At 37.8% G+C, this 17,390-nt stretch overlaps 1 protein-coding gene across 1 annotated transcript in view; it reads left to right on the top strand.

Annotated features, from left to right (window-relative positions):
* Positions 1-17,390, top strand: part of syt16 (synaptotagmin XVI) — a 32,647-nt gene that overhangs the window by 11,866 nt on the left and 3,391 nt on the right. Inside the window, exons 3-6 of the mRNA XM_067421788.1 lie at positions 3,168-3,380; positions 9,782-10,086; positions 11,131-11,571; positions 14,860-15,043. Of these exons, the coding sequence (XP_067277889.1) occupies positions 3,168-3,380; positions 9,782-10,086; positions 11,131-11,571; positions 14,860-15,043 (1,143 nt within the window). The remainder of the gene's footprint in view (positions 1-3,167; positions 3,381-9,781; positions 10,087-11,130; positions 11,572-14,859; positions 15,044-17,390) is intronic.

The following is a 17,390-nucleotide window of genomic DNA, read 5'->3' as shown; positions in this document are numbered from 1 at the left end:
TAATTTTAGTGCTCTGCGTGTCTCTGAGAATGTTCTGGGATCATCAAATTTCTAGCGGGGAATCCATAATTTTTTTAACTTAAGAGCGGACATGGCCATTTGCAAGGCTTCAGTGTCGTCTAGTTCCAGGTATTTTATGCTGCTTGATATAGCAAACGAGTATTAAACTTACTTTGTATGGAATATTATCAATGATTTGTCAGTGCAAATCATAATAAATAAATAAAAAAAGATTAATAATGCGTTCTCATAATAATCATATGCCCTTATAATCTTTATTCAAAATAATTTCCCCTCCCTCGTGCAGTGACATCTCTTCTGGCACGAGGGCGGAACAACCTGTCACTCACATTAGATCAACCAGTAGCAAACCACAAGGATTCGATGATCCAATCAACTCCTGAAGGGCAAAATTGAGTCCTGCCCGACACATTATTTTATTTTTCGAGAAACTGTTAACTAAGATATGTTACAATACGGAAGAAAAGACTATCAAAACTTCCGTTTCATGCCAACTTCGAAAGTCTTGTACATTCGCAGGAAATGGATAACTTCCATGTTGCAAAATAAGTTGTGAAGCTGCTTTTAGGCTTTGTTTTATGAAGCTATGCTTTACGAATAAAAATTAGCAGAAATCAGCTAGGGCTCCAGTTCTCTGTTATACAATTTGTATACTTTGAAATATATAATATATTATATATATATTATATAATATATATATATATATATAATATCAGTTATGGGTATAGCTTTAGCTTTAAGATATTCATTTTACTTAGATTCTTCATACTGTATTTTTTGCAAACGTTTCTGTGAAATTCTGTTCCTTAGAAAGACACTATAAACACAGACACTCACTTTATCACAAACTTGCGTGTGTGTGTTTGATCTTTCTGGATATTTAATATAGTCAGTAAACTGAGAACTCCCTCTCAAAACAAACAGGGGAGTCATTATATTTACACATGAATAAACTACACGCATATCAAATACACATGCAATGTTCACTCCCACACACACACACACACACACACACACACACACACACACGCAGTTTGGTTTACTATCTTTGTGGGGACTACTTTTATACTGTACAAACTGTATATTCTATCCCCTTGAAGAAGTCCCCACCGGTAACCACAAATATTCAGTCATGCATAGTCTACTCTAGTCTACACACAGATACACCACTGGTTTATCTTAAACATTACACGAGAAATACATTTCTCAATACTTGTTTCACCTTTTTCAGAACTCTTCACACAGTTCTTCTAATCAACTTTCAGCTTGGCACATCAGTTAATTTCACATTCAAAATGCACTACAATTACCAAAACTTGTAGTTTTTTTAAATGTCTTTACAAAACAAGAAGGACACTGTGGTTTAGAATTCACTGCAGTGTATGTTACCTAGTCCATTACAGTTAACATTCCCTGGTATGATTGTAAAGTGCTTTGGGTGTCATATTTGTGCATAATACATTAACTATTTATTTGAAATGTTACACATTTATTTGCATATATTAACATGAATCACTAAAATGTAGCATTTTTGTACATGTTTTTTTTTTTTTTTTAATCAGAGATGTATTCAAATGGTTTCCTATAAAAAGTCTATCAGTTGAAATCTACAGGGCCGTTTGTTTCAAAGGGCTCTTTGCAGCAGTTATGCTCGAGCTCTTCAGGTTTGGAATCACACAGATGCAGTGATTGTTCTCCTTTTGAATTTTCTGCGCTGCTGTCATTTATGTCGTACGGAATGTACGTTAAGGAAAACACTTCAATGTGAGGGGCCAGTAACTATGGCAACCTCATATGCTGCTCCTTGCAGCTACTTGGCCTAATTTGGGGTGTGTGTGATGTGGTGAAAATGGGTAAGATAGAAAAAAGAAACTCAAAGATACTAATTGGCCACTCTCTTACGATTAGGTGCATATGTTGATGTTCCTGTCTACACACTACCACATACACATTACCATTAAAAATACCACCATATCTGAGTCATCTACAAACAACACTGTCTTTCTCACTTTTCGCTTGACTGGATACAAAAGTTTTCTTTTATTAAAGGTGCTTGCTGAGGCAGGCATCACTACCATTCAAAAGGTTGGGGTCATGTTATTCAGCAAGGATGCATTTAATTGATCAAAAGGGAATGTAAATTATTATTTTTTTGTTACTAAAGATCAGAATTTTCTATTCATCGAAAAAATCCTGTAAAAGTTTACACAAAAATAATAAGCAGCATAAATGTTTTTAACTGTAAACTAATAATAAATGTTTTTTGAGCACCAAATCAACATTAGAATGATTTCTGAAGATCATGTGAGTAAAGATGCTGAAAATGTTTAGTAACAATCTGGGCTGCGTTTAAAGGGATAATTTATCCCCAAATCCTGTCATTGATTCCTCACCCTTATGTTGTTGAAAACCAGAAAAAGACTTTTGTTCATCTTCAGAACACAAATTAAGATCTTTTTGAGGTAATCAAAGAGATTTTTGTCTCTCCATTGACAGTTTATACGCAACTACCACTTTGACGCTTCAAAAAGATTGTAAAACTCAAATGTGCTGCGTAACACATGAGAATGAACCGCATTGGTTCTTGCAGCTTAAGCTTCCGTTTACCACAACTGTGTGACGAATGTTTATATGTGAATAAAAGCCTACATTCTGTCTGTTCATCATATAATGCGATCAAGTCTCTTAGACTAAACCGCTCATTTCATATGGATTATTTTTTACGAAGTGGTAGTTGCGTAGCTGTCAATGGAGGGACAGAAAGCTCTCAGATTTAATAAAAAATATCTTAATTTGTGCTTCTAGGATGGGTGACAGTCTTATCGATTTTAAACATCATGAGGGTGGGGAATTAATGACAAAATTTTCACTTTTGGGTAAACTATCCCTTTAAGTCTAATTATTTATGCCTTCCCTCATTAACTTACTTCCTTCTTAAAAGTGGAGTGAAATGCAATGGCACTGTAATGACACAGAACACCCTAGCAACCACATAGAATACTTTGGAATTATGGCTGCAAATTCTGCCTGTGGATAAACTGGAAGGTCATACATTTTCTCTGCATTGATCTCTGTCTTTTTTTGTCTCTTTTTTGGTCCTTTGTTTGTTCTTCCGTCCCCGTCCGTGTGTGATTGTGTGTGTGCAGTGAATAGTTACGGCGATGATGCTGAGATTTCCAGTTTATCAGACAGCGATGATGAGCTAGCAAAGCAGTTTGAGATCTCCGTTTCCCGCTCACAGAGCTTCCGTTCAGGGGTCACGGAGCTCAACACTCAGACCGCACCAGGGCCACATCACAAATTCAAACGTCTGCTGTCTGACCAGGAAGAAGGAAGCACAGAGCCGTCTGATTGTGAAGGTACGTACCCACATTCTCCTGTTTTCTCATTTATTTAGATGTAAATATAGCCACAAGCGGGAATCATTGGGGTCCAAGCACTAATGACCCATGTGGATGATTAGTGATACAATTTAAATGTATACCGTAATATGATCCATTTGGTGCATCTTGAATCTTCACTGAAAGTTATGGTTTGATCATAATATATGTGGTGTACTGTATGTGTGGACTCATTCAACATTTAAAATGAGATAAATTTCATATCATAGTTATGTTAAAAAATTACATTTATGATTGTTCTGGCCTTTAAACGGCTCGAATTATGCCTTCCCACTTTTTCAACTTTAGTCGGTGTGTAATGTTGCTGTTTGAGCAAGAAAATCTGTAATGTTACAAAGCTCAGTCACTCCAAAGGGAGATATTTTATTTAACAGATTCCACTTTCCAAGAACTACTACGAACCGCTTGTTTGGCCTACAGCGTGTTTTTGCATATCTTGTGGAGTCACAATGTTACTCATTTAAATAATCCCGCCCACAGAATATGCAAAAAATGGGAAAAGGCCTTGTTGAGCTGCAATAGAAAAGACAGTGTTGTCGCTATGTTGAAGAGATGCTTTTTTTTCAAAACATATTTGTTCAACCTTCCTAAGGCTGTGGTTTAAATTGATTTTAAGCACTGTTCATGAACATTATAACCCTAACATTTATTTGTGTGCTGCACATTTTATGGAGAACATCTTACAGAACCTAAGAGGGTACAATGAAGGCTAGACACAAAAGCTTCTCCTGAAATTTAGCAGTGCCCAGTTTGCCAGGAGAATGTTGTTTGTGGATCACAACTTGTAAGAATCTCTTATTGTAGTTTCATTTTCTATTAACAGTTCCAATTATACTATTTATGTTGTTGCTACGATGTAAACAAAGGGCAAAGCTGTTTGTCCCTTGCTCGCCTGCTAGCCGACATTAGTGTTGTTTCAAGCACTGTTGACACCACAATCGACTCACAGCGACAAAGCGACATGATCTTATTTATTTGATTTATCATTTGTGGATCTCAACCACATCCCATGAAAGCAAATTCTAGTACACACCATGTGCGTCTGGACAAAATTCTAATTTCCTTTTTATGGCTCCACCTAGTGTTGGACGGGGGTGCATCTGAGCACCTGAGTAGCGCTGCAGCGGTGCACGATTGGACCATCCTGTCCACTTTTTTGGGGGGTCGCTTAGATTTTTCTTTGACGCCCATACACCTTTAGAACAGAAAAATAAGAAGGATAAAGAAAAAGAACATCAGTAGAAACACAATAGGGTTCCAGCACCTTCAGTGCTTTGATCTCTTAATATGCATAGCGTAGATTAGCAGATATGCATGACAGCCATATCTCAATATTTTACTATCCTTTGAAGCAACTCCTTGACATGTTTTACATGCAAATTGATTGACTTGGTGGTAAACCAGTTTTGTTAACTAAAATTTAAACTATTCTAAATAAATTGAAATAAAGTAAAATAAAAATATTTTATAGTTTTTCCCATCTAATATTGTTTAATTTCAGCTTAATTTCTAGTATTGACTTTTTAAAAGCACATAAACTTACAAAAACTAATATTCAAATGACTGAAAATATTTCAAAATATTAATAAATACTATAATAGTTTATAAATAATACTAAAGTAACACTGTGGTAAACAAAAAATATTTTTCTAAATAGACAGAAATGTATAGTTTCATGGGAAGATAGTGTGCTGACCAGTGGATTGTGGAATAAAGCTAACCTATGTTTCAGGAGGCACAATACAAACCCAAACGCCTCTTATAAATATTTATACTCATCACATAACTGTTAATCTCCTCCCTAATGCTCAGTCAACATCTCATCTAATGTGACACATCTCAACTAAAACAGCTTCCGGTCGGCTGTTTGTGTCTATTGAATTCTTGCTGCATGGAGCTATATTTCTCGGAATGGCCATCACGGCATCAGTTGCCATGGAAAAGCGTCTTTCTGGTTGCTGTGGTAACAAAGTGACTGGACCTGTCTGCGGTTAATTGTTCGCTGCTGTGGAGTAGAACAGTTTGTACCCTGAAAGAGATTCCATTCAGTGAAATTCACAGAGTCACATAGGACAAGCACTTAAAGCCGTAAATTACTGTCATTATCATCGTCTCTGGGGAGTCTGATTGGTCAAATGAGCTTGTCCTGCAATTATGATGACATGACAGAGTGTCAATAAAATTTCATTTTCTAAGTGTTTAGGGAAAGTGTGTGTGTGACGGAGCTGTTAATTGTGTCATTAACTTTCAATCAAAGATCTACTGCTAAGTTGTTACTGCTAAATATAGTCCTCCATTTATTTGACTCACCCAATGGAATTAAAATTGACTAATGAGGTCTCCTCAATATCTCAGTTGTTTCCCAGACAGCAATGAGATTAAATGGAGACCTTTAGTTTTATTAGACACTTAAGAAATGTGTCTCCTTTGGAGTTTCAGCAAAGGTCTCAAAGATGTCTCAAACTATGCTCAGATTAGCACCAGAGTCTTTCATTTACACAGAGGTGGACAAAGTACACAACTCTATTACTTGAGTAAAAGTAAAAGTACTACTGGTCAAATATTACTCCGTTACAAGTGAAAGTTGTACAAATAGATTTTTACTCAAGTAAAAGTACAGAAGTATTTGTTTTCAAAAGTACTTAAGTATCAAAGTAAATTTCCTTTTTTATGCCAATGTATTATTTTATTATTGTTGTATAAATGCACACTGTCATCATGGTTTAAGCCATTCAGTGATGCTCCATCTGACATACTACCATACGACTAACTTAAACTAATTTAAATACTTGTATATAAGTTACAAAGCTCTTTACAAAGCTGCTGTCACTTTAAGGCCAAATGCACGGATCCAATACACTGATACACATCTGATATTCTCCCAACTTTACCATTCTCTTTCTCCCAGTCGTTATATTTTTAATATTTTATAAGACATGCACCAAGTGTATGCCAACTAAACTAATCTTGATTTTTTTTTTAGCTGAAACATACTTTCAAAGTATGGCTATGGGTGCACGCACTGTGCCTAAGAACCGTCTTCTTCCATTTTGCTATAAACAGATCAGTGTTCAAAAAAAGTTGGGGAAATGTCTATGACCCTATAAGAGGGATTCCTGACAGAATGTCTGAAACAACAACACCAAAAAAAACTTTTAAAGAAGGAAAAAATCATCCACCGACTTTTAGAGCTGCTGCAGAAAAGACTTTCGACCTTGATAAAAAAATGGAGTGGAGTAAAAAGTACGATATTTGTCTTTCAAATGTAGTGAAGTAAAAGTATCCTGAAAAAATTATACTCCAGTAAAGTACAGATACTCAAAAAGTGCACTTAAGTACAGTACTCAAGTAAATGTACTTAGTTACTGTCCACCTCTGCATTTACATTCTCCTATGACTAAACTATCTGGACTATCTGCATTATTTGTATTTTTATTTATGTTAAGGAATTTTATGGGAAACATCTGAGATTAAACAATAACATTTTTGGTAAAACTTTACTATAAGGTTCTCTTTGTTAACATTAGTTAACTACATTAGTTAAAGTTAAAAAAAAAAATTAATACTGTTGTCTGAGGTCAACTAATGACATTTGTGTGGCTTTTACATTAAAAAACATCATAACTAATACGTAATAGGCTATTTTCTACACTGGTTTCGAGGCTCTCTTCTGAACGCTGGGTTTGATGGGCATGCAGCACTGGAGACTTGGAAGTAAACGATCACGGCTAGGATTGGAGAAGATTTACATATTTAATGAGCTTCAGCTCCCCTGTCAGTTCACGGGAGGGGTTGTTTTGAATGCAGCAACCGGAATAATTATCTGACAGGGCTCTCAAAACGTATTTATCAAACAAAAACAATGATTTATCTCTCATCCACCCACGATTTATTATTATTTTTATTACTTGGCCCACCCGATTGGTGGATAAGCACGAACCGCACACACATAAGCGGGTGCGCGCACTTCAAATATCAAGTTAAGAGACTGAACACAATGCAGATCAAAAAAATGAATGTTATTTCACTATTTAAGATTCACCGGCCTACCGACGTGCTTATGTTTTGGTCTGGAAAACACATAGCCCCGGGACATTGGGCTTTGCGAGCCCCCTGGCCCATAACATAACATATCCGATCCGAACTGTTCTGAACTCGAATCGCAATGAATCAACAAATAAAGGATTCTCCAGCCTTTGACGGCGTGCTATATAGATATTTTTTGTTAGAAACATAAGTGTTTACTCACATAAGTGTGCTGCACCATTCCGGTTGGATCCAATATAGAAGGCACAGCATTATGTTTTATGGTAATCTCAATATGTCTGCAAATCCAGTGTCGACCTGTCTAGTTTACAAACAATTATCTTGCTTTCTTTGGCATATTTATTGCTCTGTAGCGTGATTAGTTTAGCTTCACGGGTTGGTGGGCAGGGCTACAGAAGCAGCGTGCACATAGAGGCGGCGTTTTACCCTTCCTACACGTCATTGATTAGAGAGCTTCATTTCTGGGCCTGGTGTCTATAAAAGCTTTTCTTTTACTAACAAGGAAGTTTTCAGCTCTGAAACTTACAGGATATTCTTATATTTCCATTAACTTTAATATAGCAAATGCTCAAGGAAACGTTGATTTCTCAATTCATCACCCCTTTAAGATGAACTAACAATCAAAAATACTTCTAAAGCATTTAGTAGTTGCAACTCATGTTAATGTACTTCAACATTTACTAATATTGGTACATTATTCGTGGCCGGTGTTGGGGAGTAATCAGTTACATTTAATGGAGTTACATCATTTAATTACAATATAAATGTTACTTTAATCAGTTAGTGAGAAAAAATATATAATTAAAGTACAGTTACTTATGAAAATGTTAACAATTACAAAGGGGGTTGCATTTGAATTTTGTCTATAAAAATCTAGGATATTTTGAATAATATGAATTTGTTGCTTTGTCTATTCATTTTCGCTGAAAGCTTTAGGTTACAATCTGTCTAAGGGTTGCCACCATATGGCGAGTGATAAAAATGCATTCCAGTACTGGAAATTAGAAAAGTAATCAAATGTAATCAGTTACATTACTTTAATAAAGTCATTTAAATAGTTAAACTGCTTATTGCATTTCAAATAGGTTACAGATTAGAAGTAACCCTATTACAGTTCCAAAGTAACCTTTCCATCACAGTTCTTGGTAATATTATTTAATGGACCTGAGCTTATGTGAACTAACAATTAGTTGTAAAACAAACAGTTGTATTTTTCCTAATTATTTTTTAACAAAGATTAATAAATATTGTAGCACATGGATTGCTCATTTTAAGATAATGTAAGTTAAAAAGAGTTCACCCTAGTCTGGGTAAACCCAGCCTGGTCTGCCGGCGATTTGATTTCACCTTGCAACTCAGGCTGCGTCTGAAAACCTAGGCAGCTGACTCGTCGTCTCACTGCCTCATCAGACAATGAATCTGCAGGCAGCATTTTGTGCATGAAGGCACCTCACGAAACTGATTTCGGACAGACTTCTAAGGCAGTGTAACAGTTTAATGATCTACAGCAAAATAGAGCGAGCTTTGGTGAGAACTGAACATACATTTAATTACTACAGTAGTGATTTCTCGATAGAAATGATATCAGAAGTGTAATATGTTGGTAAAAAACGTACATTTACACACAAACTGACCCGCAAACGCAACTTCCGGATGCCATCTTTTTTCCCCAGCTCAGCTGTCACTGAATGGAAAGCACAGGATTGTGGGATATCAAAGGCAGCGAAGGACACATGAATGCTGCCTTCAAAAATCGATCAGATGAAGGTCTCTCAGGAGACAGGAAGTGAAGCTGACATTAGATTCGGACGCAGCATGATGCCTTCCTGCCTTCAGATGTGTCCTCCGAAGGCAGCATTTTCCAGGTTTTGTACGCAGCCTCAGTCTGGAACAAAGCTTTTGCAGGAACCAATCACAGACTGGCTTATCCACCTGACGAACTATTGGCGGGTTTAACATGATGACAGATAGAGAAGCGATGGGTCGTTGCCTGTTGATCACGCCTCTTGTGGTCTGATTGGTTGAAGGACTAACCAATCGCATACAGAGTCATTTAAATAATGCTCGTTGATCCCGCCTCTTTTGCTGTTGAAAATGCAGAGCAGACTCCCTCAGACCAATGTTCAATTTTAAATTGTGCTTGGTCTGGTGATAGCCAGATACATTTTAATTAAAATTCTCTCATCATTTACCCTATTAACTAACAGTGACTTATGTGACCTTATAATAAAGTGTTACCCAGTTTTCAGAGCAACACATTAGTTTATACATATTAAATACTTATATCTCATTCTTTATTCCTCTCCATGTAGAAGCTGAAAGAAACAGTGTGCAGAGTTTTCAAGATCCCCTCACATCCAGGCGACGTGTTGGGTCTGAGCCGAGAGACCCCTTATCGCAGAGTCCTTTTCCTGAGGGCCGAACCCCCACAGACCCCCTCTCTCTGATGGCGGAGCAATTTTCTGTCGGCTCCCAGGACACAGGGGACGGTCTGGAGGCTCTACCCAGGGATCTGGGCAGCATGGGGCGGCAGACCCCACAAAGAAGTCTGGAAGTTGATAATCATGGTTATGATAACAGTGAGGCTACGGAAAGTTTCCCTACATGGAGCCCTGAGGTGTGTGCTTATGCTTCAAAATGTTTTTTTAAGAAATCAATACTTTTTTTCAGCAAGATTGCATTAATTTTTATTTAAAAAAAGACATAAATAATGTATATATTATAATGTATCATAGCTATCAAAATCCAGTGTTCGGCATTTTGCGTACGTGAGTTTTTGTTGTAGATGTCTAAAAAAAAAATTGTGTACTGTGCTAATTAATTGAGATTTCTTACAGCTCTTACAGGTTGTTGGCCTTGTCTGTTTCGTTGCTTCTATTACTCTCCCCTTTTTTTGTAAGTCGCTTTGGATAAAAGCGTCTGCTAAATGATTAAATGTAAATGTAAATGTTTTTATTCTATTTATCACAATTTCCACAAAATGTTAAGCAGCAAAACTGCTGTCAACATTGATAATAATAATACATGTTTTTTGAACATAAAATCAGCATATTAGAATGATTTCTGAAGGATTATATGACAATGACTGGAGTATTGATGCTGTAAATTCAGCTTTTACATCACAGGAATATATTACAATTTAAAATATTTATTGAATATATTAAAATAGAAAGACATTTTAAATTGTAATAATATTTCACAGTATTATGGGGTTTGCTGTATTTGATCAAATAAATGCAGTCTTGAAATAAATGTAGAGAGCAGAAGAGACTTCTTTCAAAAACATAAAAAAATCTCACCAACCCCAAACATTTGAAACATAAAAGATTTCGATTTACATATCAATGCCTATGTTTTAATTTTTCCATTCATAATTAGATCCTCTATATCTTTCTCCACAGAGATCTTCACATTTATGAGACCTAAATTTGAATAAATATTCATGAGTCGTCTGTGCTCTATAGCACTCTTAGCCATTGCTATTGGAAACACCTTGTTTATGTATTAGGTTTTCACAGTAAAATCTTTCTCATCCAGTTAGAGATGTGTCAAAGAGTGGGAGGTTGTGAATGATGTGTGTGCTTAGATCTGTATGTTTACATATTTGCAATGAGTATATTTGTGTTTATGTATGCAAATGTGTTTTTCCTCTCTTTAACAGCACGAACAATCTCCATCCCATCCTTTGAGCTCTTCTCGTCATGGGCACATCTCAAAATGTGGCGATCTCATAATTGCCCTCGACTACCGGGCTGAAACCCACAGACTCCTGGTCACTGTGATATTAGCCCAAGGCATTCCAGACAAGGCACGGAGTGGCATGGACTCCTGGCAGGTGCACGTGGTGCTGTTACCTGGGAAACGGCAGAGGCACAAGACGGCCGTGCAGAAAGGCTCCATGCCCAGGTTCGAGGAGACATTCCGGTTTTCAAATCTAGAGCCAGGGGATTTGGGTTGTTCTGCGCTGCGGTTCCGCCTGTACGCACTGGGGAAGATGAACAGGGAGAGGATGATGGGAGAGGCCATGTATAGGCTGAGCAGGCTGAAACACACAGGCAGGTTCGAGATCACGCTGCTGCTGGAGCCACGCAGTAATCTCAAGGTGTGTATACAGTATTTGCTATGATAGTGTTCATAGTTTTTTTTAACTGGTATGGTTGAGCCATGGTTGAGTATGGATGGACCACTATCTATCATCGTCCAGTCTGTCTATCCATCCATATATATATATATATATATATATATATATATATATATATATATATATATATATATATATATATATATATATATATATATATATATATATATATATATATACAGAACATAAAGCCATGCTTAACCATGTTTTCATTATAACATTTTACTTTGACAGTATTTCCTTATGTAAACTATGGTGACTTTTGATTAAAAAAGTTCACAAGGCTGCACATTTTCTGTATGACATGCACTGATCAGGCATAACATTATGACCTAATATTGTGTTGGTCCCACTTTTGCTGCCAAAACAGCCCTTATCCATTGAAGCATGGACTTCACTAGACCCCTGAAGGTGTGCGGTGGTATCTGGCACCAATTTGTTAGCAGCAGATCCTTTAAGGCCTGTAAGTTGCGTGGTGGGGCCTCCATAGATTGGACTTGTTTGTATGTACATTCCAAAGATGCTCGATTGCTTGTTTGAGATCTGGGGAATTCGGAGGCCAAGTCAACACCTTAAACACTTTCCTCAAACCATTCCTAAAACATTTTTGCTTTGTGTTAGGGCACATTGTCCTTCTGAAAGAGGCCACAGCCACCATGGAATACCTTTTCCATGAAAGGGTGTACATGTTGCAACAATGCTTAGGTAGGTGGTACGTGTCAAAGTAACATGCACATGGATGGCAGGATCCAAGATTTCCCAGCAGAACATTGGCCAAATCATCACACTGCTTTCGCCGGCTTGCCTTCTTACCATTGTGCATCCCGGTGCTGTGTTCCCCAGGAAAGCAGCCCACAGGTGATTCATCAGACCAGGCCATCTTCTTCCATCACTCCGTGGTCAAGTATGATACGGTGGACAGGGGTCAGCATGGTGACCCTGACTGGTCTGCTGCTATGCAGTCCCATACGCAACAAACTGTGATGCACTGTGTATTTCTGACACCTACCTATCAGAACCAGCATTAAATTCTTGAGCAATCTGAGCTACAGTAGCTCGCCAGCCTTCGCTCCCCACGTGCATCAATGAGTTCCTTCCTTGGACCACTTTTGATAGACACTGACCACTGCAGACCGGGAACACCCCTCAAGAGCTGCAGTTTTGGAGATGCTCTGACCCAGTCGTCTAGCCATCACAATTTGGCCCTTTTCAAACTCGCTCAAATCCTTTTGCTTGCCCATTTTTCCTGCTTCTACCACATCAAACTAAATATTCACTTGATGCTTAATATATCCCACCCACTAACAGGTGCCATGATAAAGAGATAATCAGTGTTATTCTCCTGGTGATCTGTGTGTGTGTGTGTGTGTGTGTGTGTGTGTGTAATATATATAGACTCCCAAAAGTTGGGACATTTTGTAAATCGCAATAAAATCAAGAATCTAATTTTTAAAATCTTTAGGTGACAAAGGGAAAAAGAAAGCTATTTTCACTGTCCAAATTAATTATATTTTGTAAATATATATATATTGGGACGTAGCCAAAATTAAAAGTGAAAAGATGAAAAGTTAAACTGTGTATAAAAGGAGCATCTCAGTCTTTGCCAGCAAAGATGGGTCATCACTTTGGCCCAAATTTCATGAGAGAATTGTCAAACAATTCAAAAAAATCTAATTTCTCAATGCAAGATTGAAAAGTATTTGGGTTTTTCACCATCTACCCTACATACTATTATGAAAAGATTCAGGGAATCAATAGAAATCTCAAGCCGTGTAGGGCAAGGAAGGGATCTTTGAGCCCTCAGACTGCATTGTGTTAGAAATCGTCATGCCACTATGTTAAATATAGCCACATTGGCTCAGGAGTACTTTAGAAAACCATTGTAACTTAATACAGTCTGCCGACAGAGTTCTCTGGACCTGAACTCATCTCAGATGACCCAAAACAGTGGAAATGTGTGCTATGGTCAGATGAGTCCACATTTCAGCTGTTTTGGGGGGAAAATGAACATTGAGTTCTCAATCCCAAAGATGAAACAGAGCTACAGATGTGTGCTTTTGCACATCTGTCATGGTATAGAGGTGCATTAGTGCAAATGGCATGGGTGACTTGCATGTGTGTGAAGGTACCACTGACATGGAGGCATATATTGGTAGCCTGACAAGCCAGACCCACATCAAGATGTTTGGTCTGGAAACTCACCATAGACAGGGCTCAGTCCGAGGGGCGGGATAAACGGTTGTCTTTCAAACTCCCTCTGCACGCGATAGGATAGCGGTACACCAACCGGAGCAACGAGGGTGAAGGGGAGCGCTGACTGATTAAACATTCGCCGTATCCGGTCGGCTAAACTCCGAACACATCTTCCCTTTTTAAGAATGACTTCAGTGCCGCTCTTTGTTCTTTTCTCAGAGGAAAGCTTAACTCCAAGTCTTCCGGAGGCGCGGGCAGAGCTGATTCGAAAGACGGCCGCAGTTCCCCAGTTTCTGTGTTTACTAGAAGACTGTGATAGAAGCACGCAAACGCAACTCGGCCGTCGTCATTATGGCCCCGCCCGCCGACTCTGTAGTCTACCTACACGATGTGATTGGGCCGTCCAGATTCTGAGGAATACAGCTCAGATAGGAATTGAGAGTTGCTAGACCACACTTGCGGGCAAATTAAATTTGCTGCCGCTAGGGTGCGTCTAGATTTCTAGGCTAATATATTGGTATTGTACAGAGACATTTAATGGCATTAAGATGACATCTATCCTGGGAAACAACAAGCAAGACAATGCCAGACCTCCTTCTGTACATACTAAAACAGAGTGGTTTCTAGACACTCTACACCTGTAGTCCAGATCTGTCTCTTATTGAAAATGTTTGGCCCGTCATTAAGGAGAATCAGACAAAGAAGACCATGTCCTGTTAAGCAGCCGTCTTGGATCAGACGAGATTAGCCAAAGATTCCACTAGCAAAACTGCAACTGTTAGTATCCTCCAAAAAGAGAAAAATGTGTAATTAAAAGGAAATCTGATGTGACACAGTTGTAAACATGCCCCTGTCCCAACTTTTTTGGAATGTGTTGCAGCCACAAAAGCAAAAATAGGGTTCTACATTATTGGATAAACATGTCCCGAAAGGATATTTGCACAATTTTACAGTGTATTCATGTGTTTAAAAAAATATGTTTAACTACACTTTACAGTACATACAAATAACAACTAATTAGGTCACATTGGCATCTCTCCATCTCCCTCCATTCAGACAATAGACTCCCAGGTGTCTTTCGGCGCACAGAGCGACAGTGCTTCCTCCAGTCAGTCTGTGTCTCACGGTGGAAACCCAGAACTACTGCTGGGTTTATCGTATAACGCCACCACAGGACGCCTGTCTGTGGAGATCATTAAAGGCAGCCACTTTCGTAACTTCGCACTCAACAGACCTCCAGGTAAATACACCATCCCACTCACATCTAACAGAGGCTCAGAAACACATTCACAGGCATCATTAGACCATCAGGAGTGACTCTTGAGCAAATAACCTTTTGTAAAGCCGTCTGATATTGATTCAGAGTAAATGTACTGCAATAAATCCTTTCTAAATGAACGAGCTGCTAGAACACACATTTGTACATGCACATTTTGAATGAGTCACCCTCACACGTGTTGAGGGTCAAACACCAGGCTTTTAGAGTTTATGCTGTTTGTATGGATCTTAATCTATCTCACAGTGATGCTCCTGGGTGAATAGAGTTACATGACATTTAATCAATCACGGAGCCCCAGATCTTTTTCACACACCTCTCACATCAAGTTGATGAGTTACCACTGGAGAGAATCACACATGCATACACAGACAAACACACATTCTGTTTTTCTGAGTCACAGTGTTGTGTTTAGTGATCTTCCTAAGCCAAGGGTCTAAATTAAACAGTTTAATTCAAAAGAAAACCAATATTTGTTTCTGTACCAACCTGTTCAGGTTTTTTATGTCTCTTAAGAAGTCTCTTATCTTCACCAAAGCTGAATTCATTTGATCAAAAATACAATAAATCCAGTAGGTAACGTATTCACTATTAATTACGACTTTTGCCTCAGTAAACTCCTAATTTTCTGCCTATTATTAGTTAGTGAGGTCATTTTTGTAGCGTCTATCCGTCATAAAACTGCTCCACACGGCTCCAGGGTCTTAATAAAGGCCTTCCATCATAATAAATCCATCATGAAGCAAAGTGTTGCGTTTTCTTTAAGAAAAATATCCATATTAAAACTTTATAAAATAAATAGCTAGCTTCTGGCGGTCAGCGGAACGCAAGTGAAAAGTTACAGTTAAAAAATAACCCTTCACCCTTGATCCATGCGTATTGATGAACACAGAAGCACAGAGCAAAACAAAACGCCGGTCATGAATGATAAGTCTAAAACGAGAATTTTTCAAGAGAAATGACTGAGTGTTTCCATATAAGACAAGAGGAGCTTGAGTTTGTTGCCCAGACCTATCCATCAATGCTTGAGATGCTTCTGTACATCGTGTCACAAACACGCCACTTTGCTTCAGAAGGCCTTTATTAACCCCTCAGAGCTGTGTGGAGCACTTCTATGATGGACAGATTAACTTTTATTGGACTTCAAAGATTACCCAACAATTCACTGCCATTATAAAGCTTGGAAGAGCCAGGACATTTTTAATATAACTCCAATTTTATTCGTCTGAAAGAAGAATGTTATATACAACTAGGATGACTTGAGGGTGAGTAAATCATGGTCTAATTAATTACTACTAAGACTAATATGCGTTTTATTAGTACTAACAAAGTAATTGCATTAGGACTGTAGGGCTGTGCAATATATTGAAATTATCGAAATATCACAAATGTACATATCGTAATATGCATATCGCAACGGCGCACAATATCTGAATGATTTTAATAGGCTACTTAAACATTGTGAAAAGTGTACATTTTAGGTTGATGCATATAGCAGAGAATAAACTAGCACATGACTGTTACTTATGGGACTTGTTTGACGTTAAAAATAGTTATTAAATGAAATAATGTGCGAAAAACAATAACTTGCAGCCTCGCGCTGTCTGACACACACATACACACACACACACACACACAACCAAAACATTAACAATGTGTGACATAAATGTTTGCTAAAACACTGCTGGTCATTTTTAGAAGTTGTCACTTTCCCAGAAAGATTATGAAACACAAATGGTTTCATTCTCAGTTAAAAAATAAATAAATAATATAATTTAAACAGATTTTACACACTAATTGCAATCGCATATCGAATATCGCATTATTTAACAAGATATTGCATATCACATTTTTCTTCAATATCACACAGCCCTAATAGAAAGTAATACATTACATTACTTTTGCGTTACTTTTTCTCTTCTGGGCTGGGCTTGATTGTTTTTTGAAAAATCTCAATTTTAGGAAAATGTAAAGGCCCTTTCACACAGAAAAATTATATGAACGTCTCATGCTGAAGGAAATGCAAATTCAAGCCTGTACAGTAGAGTGCACAGCTCAAACAAACCTTTCTGCTGTGATGCCATCTTGCATTGCAGAAGAATTTGATGCAGGAGAAGAATGTTCAACACTCTTGTTTCCGTGATAAATAAACACAAATGTTATGTATGGATGAATAAAGTGAGTTTAAATATGTAAAGCGCACACACACCACCTCTCCCGATTTCTCTTTACATGGGGACAGTAGTGCTGTCAGTCAATAAATGGGAAAACAAAGTAACTTATTTATTTGAAATCTGATTACTTAACTCTC

Source organism: Pseudorasbora parva, chromosome 17 (genome assembly GCF_024679245.1).
Source record: "Pseudorasbora parva isolate DD20220531a chromosome 17, ASM2467924v1, whole genome shotgun sequence".
Taxonomy (NCBI): Eukaryota; Metazoa; Chordata; class Actinopteri; order Cypriniformes; family Gobionidae; genus Pseudorasbora; species Pseudorasbora parva.
The sequence above is the reverse complement of the archived record's forward strand: the minus strand, read 5'-3'. Positions and strand labels throughout refer to the sequence as shown.